This window comes from Macaca mulatta, chromosome 9, assembly GCF_049350105.2.
Source record: "Macaca mulatta isolate MMU2019108-1 chromosome 9, T2T-MMU8v2.0, whole genome shotgun sequence".
Classification (NCBI taxonomy): domain Eukaryota; kingdom Metazoa; phylum Chordata; class Mammalia; order Primates; family Cercopithecidae; genus Macaca; species Macaca mulatta.
This window is the reverse complement of record NC_133414.1, coordinates 116,001,299-116,012,371: the sequence shown is the minus strand read 5'-3', so window position 1 is coordinate 116,012,371 and position 11,073 is coordinate 116,001,299. Positions and strand designations below refer to the sequence as shown.

General features: G+C 51.0%; 1 protein-coding gene across 4 annotated transcripts in view; it reads left to right on the top strand.

Moving 5' to 3' along the window:
• The first annotated feature begins 4,344 nt into the window (after window positions 1-4,344).
• SH3PXD2A (SH3 and PX domains 2A) overlaps window positions 4,345-11,073 on the top strand; it is a 256,400-nt gene continuing 249,671 nt past the window's right edge. For 2 of the 4 annotated variants that reach the window (XM_015148097.3, XM_015148095.3), the window contains exon 1: window positions 4,345-4,727. In XM_015148097.3, coding sequence (XP_015003583.1) covers window positions 4,656-4,727 — 72 coding nt within the window. In that variant the 5' untranslated portion in view covers window positions 4,345-4,655. The remainder of the gene's footprint in view (window positions 4,728-11,073) is intronic. The other 2 variants (XM_015148096.3, XM_077947456.1) reach the window with 1 other exon arrangement.

Here is an 11,073-nt window from a genome sequence, read left to right as displayed (position 1 = left end):
TAAGACAGGAGAGTGAGACTCTCAAGGGACCGTGTAAAGAAGCATGTTGAGATTTCACTGATGAACTTACTGTGCTGGGTGTCAGACGGAGGCGGCTTCCACCATCTGGTGGTGTAGTAACAGGAGGGGCCTGTTACTATGGCTAGAATTCGTGAACAGTGGGCCTGGGTGGTGGGGCAGTTCTGGGGCCACATCCTGGTCCTGTTCCCCAGCAAGGAGAGGAGAAATCTGACAAGCAATTTACTTCCCTGGGCAGTTGGCCTTGCTGTCTGCTCCACATTCAGGAGGGACCATCCTCAAGACACTCCCCAAACATAAGTCAATAAATATATCAGGGCTGATGTGAGAGAGAAAGGGAGTGGGGGAGAAGAAAAAGGAGGAAGAGGATGAGAAGAAACAGAGAGAGAAGCATGAGCGCTGGACTGCTTAACGTCTGTAGAATGGCAGGTTATTCATCCCAGGCCCTCCTGCCTATCCCTGCGGCAGGAGGTAAAAGTGCTAAAACCACTTTGGCCAGAAGAGGGCCCCAAATTTCACTCAAATTTACACAACTCTGGGGAAGAGTCTGGCTAGACCTGTTTATGTAAGTTATCCACCATTGTACAGCATGGAAAGGGCCAGAAAGAGCACCAGAGACCTGGACATGGGAAAGAACTTCAAGGTCACAGGCTGGTTTATGGTTGGGTCAGGACCAGAACCCAGGTTGGGTAATTCCTGCTCTGAGACTCTATCCTCCAATTCTTCTTAGGCATTGCTTAGTCCCAGCAGTATCTACAAATATCTGCTGAGATCCCAGTAATTTAAAAAGACAACCATTTATTGAGGGCCTGGCATGTGTAAAGCCCTGCGCTGGGTGGGCAGGTGTGTGTGGCAGGTGGCAGGTGGCAGAGGTGCTGGATGATGGGGGTGGGGAGGGAAAGGGTGGTGTCCAAGTCTAAGTTCATTGTCCTCAAGGCCTTCAAAGGCTTCTTGCTGGTTTAGAAGGCAGAACCCAAAACACAGGAAAGTTAAATAACAATAAAAGATATAAATAAGGGTCAATACAGTGAAGGCTGAGCTGTCGTAGGGTGATGTATGATTAGTAAACAAATGTGTGATTAGGAATTGTCATTCAATTTCTGAAGAGGAAGAGGTTAAACTGTGCTTTCATATAGCACGCTGTGGTTTCCAGTACTTTCCTGTATGTTATCTTCTTTGGGGTGGTCACAAAGGCCCTACATGGGAGAGGAGGTAGGGTGGGTTCTGTTTTAAGGGAGCTAATGGAATCTGCACATACACAGAGGACCATGGAGACACACACGGCCTCTGCTCTAGAGGAGTGTACAGTCCTCTTTACTGGGAAGTCCAGGCATCACGAGTTCGTGTGCTTGTGTGAATGGAGAACTGGAACCAAGGACTCCAGGGTTTGAGTGAGTGCAACATTCTAGACCTGCAGGTGTGCTAAGTGTGCTCTTTAAATGAGCTCTTCTTGCCCTAGTATAGGCACATAAATGTGGAGGGGAAAGACAGCTGGTTTGGGACTAACTGACTATGTGGCATCAAGCAACTTGCTTAGTTTTTCTTGGCCTTGGTTTGTTCCTCTGTAAAATAAGAGAAATAAATAACCTCTCTTGTCCCTTCTAGTTGGAAAGTTCTTTGATTCTAAGCAGTCTACAATGACCTGTTTTCGAAAAATCAGATTTTCAGGTATCAGTTTGCATCTTTATTTTGCCTTCTCTTTCCCTTACTTATCCTAAACTTAAAAGTTTTTTTGCAATTATATTTTGTCATTTTTAACTCACACAATGTCCTTGGGTTGGAGTCATCCCCAGTTCATGGGTGGAGGTGACAAAATAGGGGTTTCTCTAATCTTCTCTAGCACTAGCTCTTTGAGCAGATGTTTTCAACATAGGCCATCCTATATACCTACTGTGTGCCATGCATAGTTGGGGTATTTAATGAATGATGAACAGTCCCTGTTTCCAAGGAAACTTCCCCCAGTCTCTGTCATTTTTGGGGCATTGCCAGGCACATGTGAGGCATTCAATAAATGTGTATTGAACAGAAAGGAATTCCCAAGGCACTGTGGGAAACAAATCTGCATGAGGTTGAAATGTACCCAGAGAAGAGATAGCCTGCACCATTTCATGCTTAAATCCCCTTGGACATACAGCCCCAGTACAGAGAAGACATTTTTCTCCCACAGGAAGAAATAACTTCTGCCCAGATCTTGGCACCATGGGGTTGAGTGGGGAGCACTCAGTTGCTCCCTCCAATTGAGGTAGTTGCGGAACAAAGGGGGAAGTTGGGAGTATGCTCAAGTCAGGCTTAAAGGCCTGAATTTATAAGATGTCAAGTTGCAGGGAGTTTTTTAGGCAGGAGAAAGGCTACCACCTTGTAGGCCACTAGGATGAGGGGAAGCATTGGGCCCTCTCTCCTACAAATTTCTCGTGTTCATTGTGGATCTGGGTCCAAAAGTAGGGTGATAAGGAAACCACTAGAGCTATTTTAGGTGAGCTGACTGCTTTGATTCACAAGGGGACCCAAGGCAAGCTAAACCCCCTCCTCTTCTTCCCCCTACAACAGCTAAACACCAGCTCCCCTCACTGATGGCTTTTCAGGCTATATTAGCACTTCCAGAAGACTTTGCCATCCACAGAAGATGAGTTACCCAAGAGCCATGATGAATCTCTATATCACAAACTCACAGGCTGTCTTGATCCATCATCAGAGAGGACCTGGAGCTGGCCAGCACCCTCCCAGGTTCTGGAGCTCAATGCAGAGGACTCGTGCCAGGTGTACCTCTCATCCTTTCAGGGAATAAGCCTTGCTCATGGAGGTAATGCCCTGTGCTCCCATTTTCCCATCAACTGAGCAACATTACCAGGTGCACCTTCCCCAGGACTCCTGCTCCAACGTTCACAAAAGTTTTCTATCATCTTCTCTGACCAAGAAGCTCTGGCCTGGTGCCAAGATCTCTCACAGTCTGAGCACCCTAGGCTCATCCATCTTTTTTTATTTTTTATTTTTCTTTGTCTTGTGCCATCGTTTGGTGTCCTGGCACCCTTCCCCAGGAAGGTTGGAGGAATACTGGGTTACTCTGTACGGAGCAAATGTGTGAATAAATAAAGCCTTAGATCTGTGCTTGGGTTCTGACAGTCTAGAGGACTCACAGAAGAAAGTATTAATGCAATTAGGTCATAAAATTATTTGTCCTCATTTCAGATGTTTCACATTGGTCCACAGTCACAAAGCTTTATTGTGATTGTGAAACAACTGGAGTAGTTGTGAAAACACTACCCCTTTAAATGTTTGAAAGCAGAATGGGAAAAAAATATTGAACCAGAAGAGGGGAAGCTACATTGAATTAAGTAGTAACTGTGCTCCAAGTCCAAGGACCACGGACAAGTGGCTTGGAAAGTGGGTTTTCCAGACTATAGGGAGGGGTGAGAATGCCAGAGCCTGGGACTCATGGTGAGCTGGCCTCCAACCGGGTGGGTTTTCCCACCATTGTATGCTTCTTTCCCTGTCGCCAGCCTGGGGAGGGTCCCCAGGGGAGCCCTGGGCTTAAGGCAGTAGTGTTATGCAGAGTCTGTAACTTTGTCATTGGTAAATGATGTCACAGGGTAGGTACACAAGCCCAGATCGATGGATGACCCAGGCAACGAATCGATCACATTTCCGGGGAGAATTCACCCTTTATGACCTTCAGAGGGTCAGGTGGTTTGTCCAAAGAGGCTTTGGCTTGAAGGATTTAAAGCTGGCCCTTTCCCCATTCCCATCTCCTCCTCGGGGGCCTGGGCAGTAACAGCAGGGTAATAAACTACTTCTCATTAAAGAGATCTGGGGGTGGAAGTGGTAGGGGGACATAAAAGTGGGGACAAAAAGGCACAAATCCGCTCCCAGGCCGAAAGCCAGGATGGGGGCGCGCTGGGCTCACTTTCCCCGTTCCCTCTCCCCGTGAGGCCACCTTGAGTTTTTGTGCCCGGAGAACTAGCCCCGTGCCGCACCAGGCCGCAGGCTGCGCGCTGCGCTCGGGTGGGGGCTTGTCGGCCCGCCCCTGCCACTGGGGCCGGGCTGCAGCCCCCTCCCCGTCGCCCCGAGCCCCTCCCCCGGCCCGGAGCCCCTCCCCGCGCGCTTCCCCTCGCTCCCCTCCCTCCCTTCCCTTCCCTTCCCTGCCTGCCAGGCCCTGCCTCCGCCTCCTGCGCCCACAGCCTCCGCCAGCGCCGATCCCCCCGGAGCCCGAACCGGAGAGCGGCGAAGGGGCGCCGCCGGCCCCTCCCCAGGGCGCTGACAGCAGGCTCCGGGGCCCCCGCCCCGTCCCCTAGCCGGCGGGACACACCCCCGCCCCTCCTGTGCTCCGCCAGTTCCCGCCGGACCCACCGAGCGGCGGAGAGAGCGAGCGGGCGAGCGGAGCGCGGCGGCCGCGCGGGAGTGAAGGGGCGCGCGGCAGGCCGGCGGGGAGACCCCCGGGGCGCACGGAGCCCGCGCACCCTTCGGGACCCTCCCCCGTCCCCAGGCCCGGATCTGTGGGCGCCGGGAGTCCGGGCAGCGTTCGGCGCGCCGGGCCAGGGTGGCGGGCGGACCCGGGACCCGGGCAGCTGGAGAAGGAGCCGGAGCCCGGCCGGGATGAGAAGGTGACGCCGCCGGGGGCGCCACTCGCGTTGTGGGGGACGATGCTCGCCTACTGCGTGCAGGATGCCACCGTGGTGGACGTGGAGAAGCGGAGGAACCCCTCCAAGCACTACGTGAGTACAGCCCCCGCCGACCCTGCGGGGGGTGGCCCGAGGTACCCGGAGGGCCCCGATGGCCCCTCGCCCCTCCCCTCTGTGAGGTCCCGGAGCTAAGCGCCCACTGGGCAGCCCGCAGCCGTGGAGTTTCTTCGCAGGGCTGTGATCTCCAGGGAAGCCTCTTCTGTCCTTCCTCCTTCCCCTCCCCGGTTTCTTTTTTTGGCATTGGAATTGGCAAGTGGCTGCCCTTGTCTGTTACAACGGTGAAGTCATCTGTCCGCGTTTGATGGATGGTGGGGGGAGCTTTCGTCAACCCCTCGCGGAGCAGCCCCGTCGGGAAAGCGCATCTCCTTGGCCCTCCCCAGGGGCCCTGGGCGCTCACGCTCACACAGCCCGAGATGCTTTCAGAGCGCGCCCTGGAGAGGGAAGCCTCGCGCCCTGCCTCCCACGCCAGCTCTGTCTCTGCCTTCCTAGGCCTGGGGCAGGGGCAGAAGGAAGCCGCCGCCCCCCCGCCCAACCTCCACCCTCCGCGCTGAGCTTTGATTTCCCTCTTAAAGCCATTGTGTCCGTCGGTGTGAGGAGAATTGTGGCTTTTCCTTTTATCCCTCCTCTGGACGTGACCCTTAACCGGGTTCATTTCCTCTTAAGTGATGCTCCATCTCAGACACGAGGAGGCGAATGTTTGCTGTGGTCTCCGAGGAACCGCCGACTGCCCCTCCCCCTTCCTCCTCCAAACTTAATGAGAAGGGGTTAAGGTTGACTGGGCCAGCTCCAGAGCCTATGTGACAGTTCCCCTTTCATCTCAGCCGGTCCTGTCTTCCCATCCCTCACACCTTAGGAAGTAAACACGGTGTCCTTGACCCCTCTGAGCGTCTGTGCTCCTGTGCTTGAGATAGAAGAAACCCAAGCACAGAGGACTGCATGTTATTTGCAAATTGGGTATTTAGAGGAGCAGTTTGAAAGCTCAAAGCATTAATCTTAACAGTTAAAACAGGCTGCTGATTGCTGCCCTGAATTGCACATAGATCTCTGAAGTGCCTTTTCTTCCACTGTTGCAAAGGGACTGGGGTTTGTGGCAATGTCAGCCTCGGGCTACTCTTTCTGCCTTTGTCACCAGTGTAGCTCTGAATTTTGAGTTTCTTTACAGCTGAGCAAATGTGGCTGGGCTCAGATGGGGAGGAGGTAAATGTGGGGCAAGTTCCTGACCAGGCAGGGAGGTGGGTGCCTGTTGAGGCCAATCCCTGACACCCTTAGAGAGTTGTTTCTTTTGTGTCATCTGGTCCAGCAAGCTTCTTCCTCTGCTGTTACAAGAAAGCTCTTTTTGGAGGGCTTGGGTCACCAGGTGGTCAACCTGCTCTGTGGACAGATGTCCATTTGTATATCCCAGGGTTCATTTTTCTCAAATGTTGCAGGCTAAGTTTTAAGGGTTCTCATTTATAGTCCTCGGTTGAGCTTGGCACTGCATTCAACAGATGGCAGTCTCTGCTCTGAGACCCAGGCAGGTGCATTTCCAACTCTGGATTTTAGACGAAACATCACATTTCAGCTCCCACCGATGGTGCCTAAGGTTGCAGATGCAGGACACACTGGTAACAAACTAGAACTGGGGCCCCCTGCAGACAGGATTGAAAGGCAAGGTTATGTGCTGGGGCTCTGAAGGTAAACGGTCTTGCTCAAAGCCTGGCGCGCAGCCACTAACTAGCTGTGCCACCTTGGGCAAGTTATTTAAACCTCCCCCAGCCTCAGTTTACTCAATTTCAAGTAAGGATAATAATAGTATGTACTTCCTAGGGCTGTGGGAAGAGTTAAATGAGATCATCTATGTAAAGCACTTAGCCCAGTTCCTGGCACGCAGTAAGCTCTTATTAAATGGTAGCTTATTATTGGTGAGATTCTGACTAAGAAAGTATTTTTGAAAAGCATCTATTAATGGTCTGGCAAAAAGGAAGAAAGATTTTGGGTTTTAAGATTGACAATAACTTGTTCTATGTGAAAAACACAAAAGAAGCCCTGTCCAGTTCCCTCGAAATGATCATTTCCTTCCTTTTTACAGACAAAGTGTTTCCCGGGACATCTCCGCTTCCCGAGTAAGAATCGATGACATTATGTTTGGGGCAGGGAGTGATGTCACTGAACAGATGGGGCCATACAGAGTTCTGAACTGGGGTTCTGGAAAACACTGAGAGGAGAAAGTGTTACATGTTGTGGAATTGTGGAATGGGCAGAGACCCAAAGACTCATCTGGCTCAACTCCTTCATTTTACCGATGAGGAAATGGAGAGCCAGATTGGGTAAAGTAACTTGCAACACAGCTACTCACAGCACCTCGGTCTAACTGGCCTTTTGCCCGTCATGTGGGTTTTTTTCACTGCATGTACCCTAACTCTGGTTAGGGTTGGTTAAGAGGACAAATATCTGGTGGTCAAAAAGTCTCTACCCATTTGGGGCATTGTATATATATTAATACATAACATAAGCATCTCCAATAATAGGAAGGGGGAAAGAAAGTAATAGAAAGGGCCTGGTGGGACAGACAGGGGCAGGAGGAGCGGGTTGGGGGAGGCTGCAGCCTCTTTCTCTCCTGGCCCTTGCACGGTGGATACCACACACCAGAAGCTCAAGTGTTGTGGGTAAGGCTCTCTGGTGTGGTCAGCTGGCAGATCATGCTGCAGCCATCGCCTTTGTGTTCTGGAAACCCTCTACACTGGAGGAGCATGCCTTCTTCCAGCCTCTCCTCTGCTGATGGTGAATTCTGAGTCTGTGGTTTGGTAAATTGCAGAGCAGAGAGGTTTTACGGGATGTGCGAGTCAGCTAGAGCTAGCCGATGAGAGGCCTGGGGCCCATACAGGAGGAGCTCTGCTGGCTCCAGAGTGCTGAGAACACACTGCAAAGGTTCTCTCAGGACATTCTGCAAAGGGTTTGCTCATCCCCACGGGGAGCAGGAGCTGCCTGAACACCAAGGGTCCCGTGCGTTCAGTCTGTTCATGAAGGCACACAAGTAGCCTCCATCATGTGGATGGCACTGTCAGCCCTGGCTTCCTTCCTCTCTGCCAGGCCCCTGCTTGGGGTGGGGTTGAGAAGGGCAGGCAGCTGCTACTAAGGTCAGGCTCTCTGGCATGAAGCTAGGCTCCTTTCCTGGCTTTCTGAGCTCTGCCTGGGGAGACCCTAGGTAAACTGGCTTTGACCTCTGACCGTTTGTCCTGAAAATGGTCCTGATGATGCTGGATGCAGAATGCACATTCCTTCATTTGAAAGTTTTTCAGTAAAGATTTGAATTCAGGTCCACTTGATTCTTTGTGCTCACAGGCAGGTATAGGTATATATCAATTCATATGGTGGTGGAGAAAAGCTCATTTATCTAAAACAAACAAGAAATTATATCTATTTGGATTTGGGAGGTATTGCACTTTCACAGTTGTTTTACTTCCTGATTGTTTATTTCAGACAAATACCAATCATGAATGTTCTGATCCTCTGCAGGACTCTTTAGGGAATGCAAATAATAGCCAGTTTAGCAGTTACCATCGATGGTGAAACATATTTAGCACTTGTGTTTTCATGTGATTCCTGCAGGTCATTGAATGTACCCTAATGTGGGGTAGGTTTTTGGATTCCGTTTTACAGATGAATTAACTGAGACTTGGAGCAATTCACCAACTTGCTTAGGGTCTCGCAGCTAGCACAGGGCAGATCTGGGGCAATGCAGGTCAGGTTAGCTCCAGAGGAGGATGTGGATATAAGGTGGGGCCCTTCTCCTCAATTAGAATCCGGGCAGGAAGGCCAGGCTCAGCCCTGTTCCATGGTGACAGAGCAGTGCAGGGCTGTATTTAGGACTGCCTCACTGTGGAGACATCTACCATGTGCCCTGCAGGTGAGTTTGTGGTGGGCAACGCAGGCGGGTTACTGTGAGGCAGGAGGAATAGAGCAACTTCAGGCTGGTGTCTGGTCCCTAGTAACGCTTGGGCTGATAAATTAAGGGTTGACCCTGTGGAAATAATACATTCTTCCTCTGTTTAGATCATCCCAGATTTTATTCTTGGTCCTGGGAGCGACGTGCTTAGGAATTGGCCCCAAACTCATTCATTTCTCCACCTTTCTTTTTTTTTTTCTCAGCCCTTAATTGTGACTCCAGCCCCACAGGAATGAGAATGTGCAGCCACAGCCTGCAACGGTCTTTTTCAGGACCAGTTCCATTATGGAATGAGTATGGTATTGGGCAGATCAGTGCTTGAACCCTACCTCTGGCACTTCCTAGCTGTGCAACCTTGGGATGTCACTCTGAGCCTCAGTTTCCTCATCTGTAACTTCACAGGGCTTTTGGGAAGTTGGCCTGAGATAATTTGGGGTAAAGTGTCTACCCAGTGCCTGACCCCACCATGGACATGTACCATATACTAGTTGCCATCTGCTGTTCCTGATCACCAAGGCACTGCAGGTGATTTAGGACCCAATCAGTGAATCTGAGAGAAAAGGAAAGACTGAGGCAAGAAGAACAGCCCAGCTTTTCATAGTTTGTTGGGGAAGTGGGTTACACGCCCCATGGAAAACACCCAGCCTCCAAGAGGAACAGATAAACACAGAGCAGCTGTTCAGACCTGGAGGGGTTCCTGGAGCTGAGCATTGGGATCTGGTGGTAGCTTTCTGGTGAGCTGGGAAGAAACAGAGGTTAGGAGAGAAGGAAATAGGTTGCTCTGGGTAAGGGCAAAGTCAAATAGGATCCTAGCCCCAAGGTCAGCACCACACATGGGTTAGCACTCTTGCCTGCATTCTCTGTCTCTCTGTTTCTCTTACACATGCACAAGCATGGGAACGGTTTCTTCTCTGGGGAGGTAAGTGATCGAGGGGTGATTCACAGGTCTGACAAGGCTCTCTGCTCATGGAACAACCGACCACATCCTTCAAGGCCGTTGGAACAGGGAGCACAGCCAGCCATTTATCGCAACCCTGTGTTGAGCTGAGTGAGTGCTTTTGGGGGGTAAACCAGGGTAGAAATTACCATGTGTGGTGGCAGGCAGAGGGGAAGGGAAGAGAAGGGAAAAATAAACCTATTTGATGTCAGAGGAGACCGATTCCAGCCCAGAAATACAAGCCCCAGCTGCTGCATTTTCCAAAGAGATATTCCGGGGCCAGCATGAGTTAACTGACCGTGGAGGCTATGAATTACAGAAGTGTTGTTAGGACTTCTGACTTTGGGTTTGCACAGCAGTTCCCTGTAAATTGCCTTCTAATTGCCTCAGCCTGAGTCACTGACCAGACTATTTCTTGGCCAGAAAAAGTCTAACAGGCAACCGTATTCTCTTTTACCTCTTAATTAAACAAAATGAAACAAATAATAGAGTTATACACATGGTAGTCCCACTTACTCCTCTCGAGTTCTGAGATTCCAGGAAAGGGATAGTGGATTAGGATAGGGACCCAGGGGACAGGAAGGACAAGGGGTGTGTGTGGGAAATGAGGTGGAGATTCTGGCTTTGGAAATAGGTTCTGAATGAGGGCCAGAGGTGTTCTCTGCCATGACAATTGCCAAAAATAATGGAAGTGCCCAATAGAGTGATCAGGGCTTCCAGAGGCGGATTCCCAGAGCAGCATGCTGCTTCCTGCCTGGCCCGGGCTTCTGCTGCCTGTAGTGCAGCCAGTCACAGGCGGGCAGGTGAATGGAAAGGTCAGGAGCCTAGCTGTGAAGGGGATGGGGGTCACAGGAGGATCCCTCTTATGCCTCTGGGTAACCCCCAGGCAAGTCACCAGTCAGCCCACAGCGACTGAGCCCCTGCTGTGTGCATGGTGCTAGTCAGAGTCCAGCAAGGCTGTTAAGATGCCATAAGAAGGGGGAGAACTAGCATACAAGCACCTACTATGTGCCAGGCAATGCAGAAGATGCCTTTAGAGGCGATTTTACTTGAACCTCATAACAACCCCACATGGTTAGGTAGGTGTTTTTATCCCCATTCTGTAGGTGGGGAAATAAAGCTCGGAGGGTTCGTGTCATTCTACTCAGAGTAATTCTGAGGCAGGGCTGGGATTCTCACCCTGGTCTCTGACACCCTCATCTATGAATGCCACTTCTTCCCCAGCACAGCTGGCTTGCTGAGAGAGAAAATAACCAGCGAGTCCAGGCTGCACCACCTGAGGATGGGGGGTGCACCTGGGAGGCTGTGTTATCCCAGAGCACCTGTGTGCTGTATCCCTTGACTGAGCATTGGGATATCCTGGCCCCACCACTCACTGCGTGGGATCCAGTGCAAGTTACTTATGTCTCTGAGCCTCAGTTTCCTCATCAGTTAAAAAAAAAAAAAGAATATATGGGGAAAGTAGGACCTAGCTCTTAGGGTTATGATGAAGATGAAATGAGTTTGTAATTGTAAAG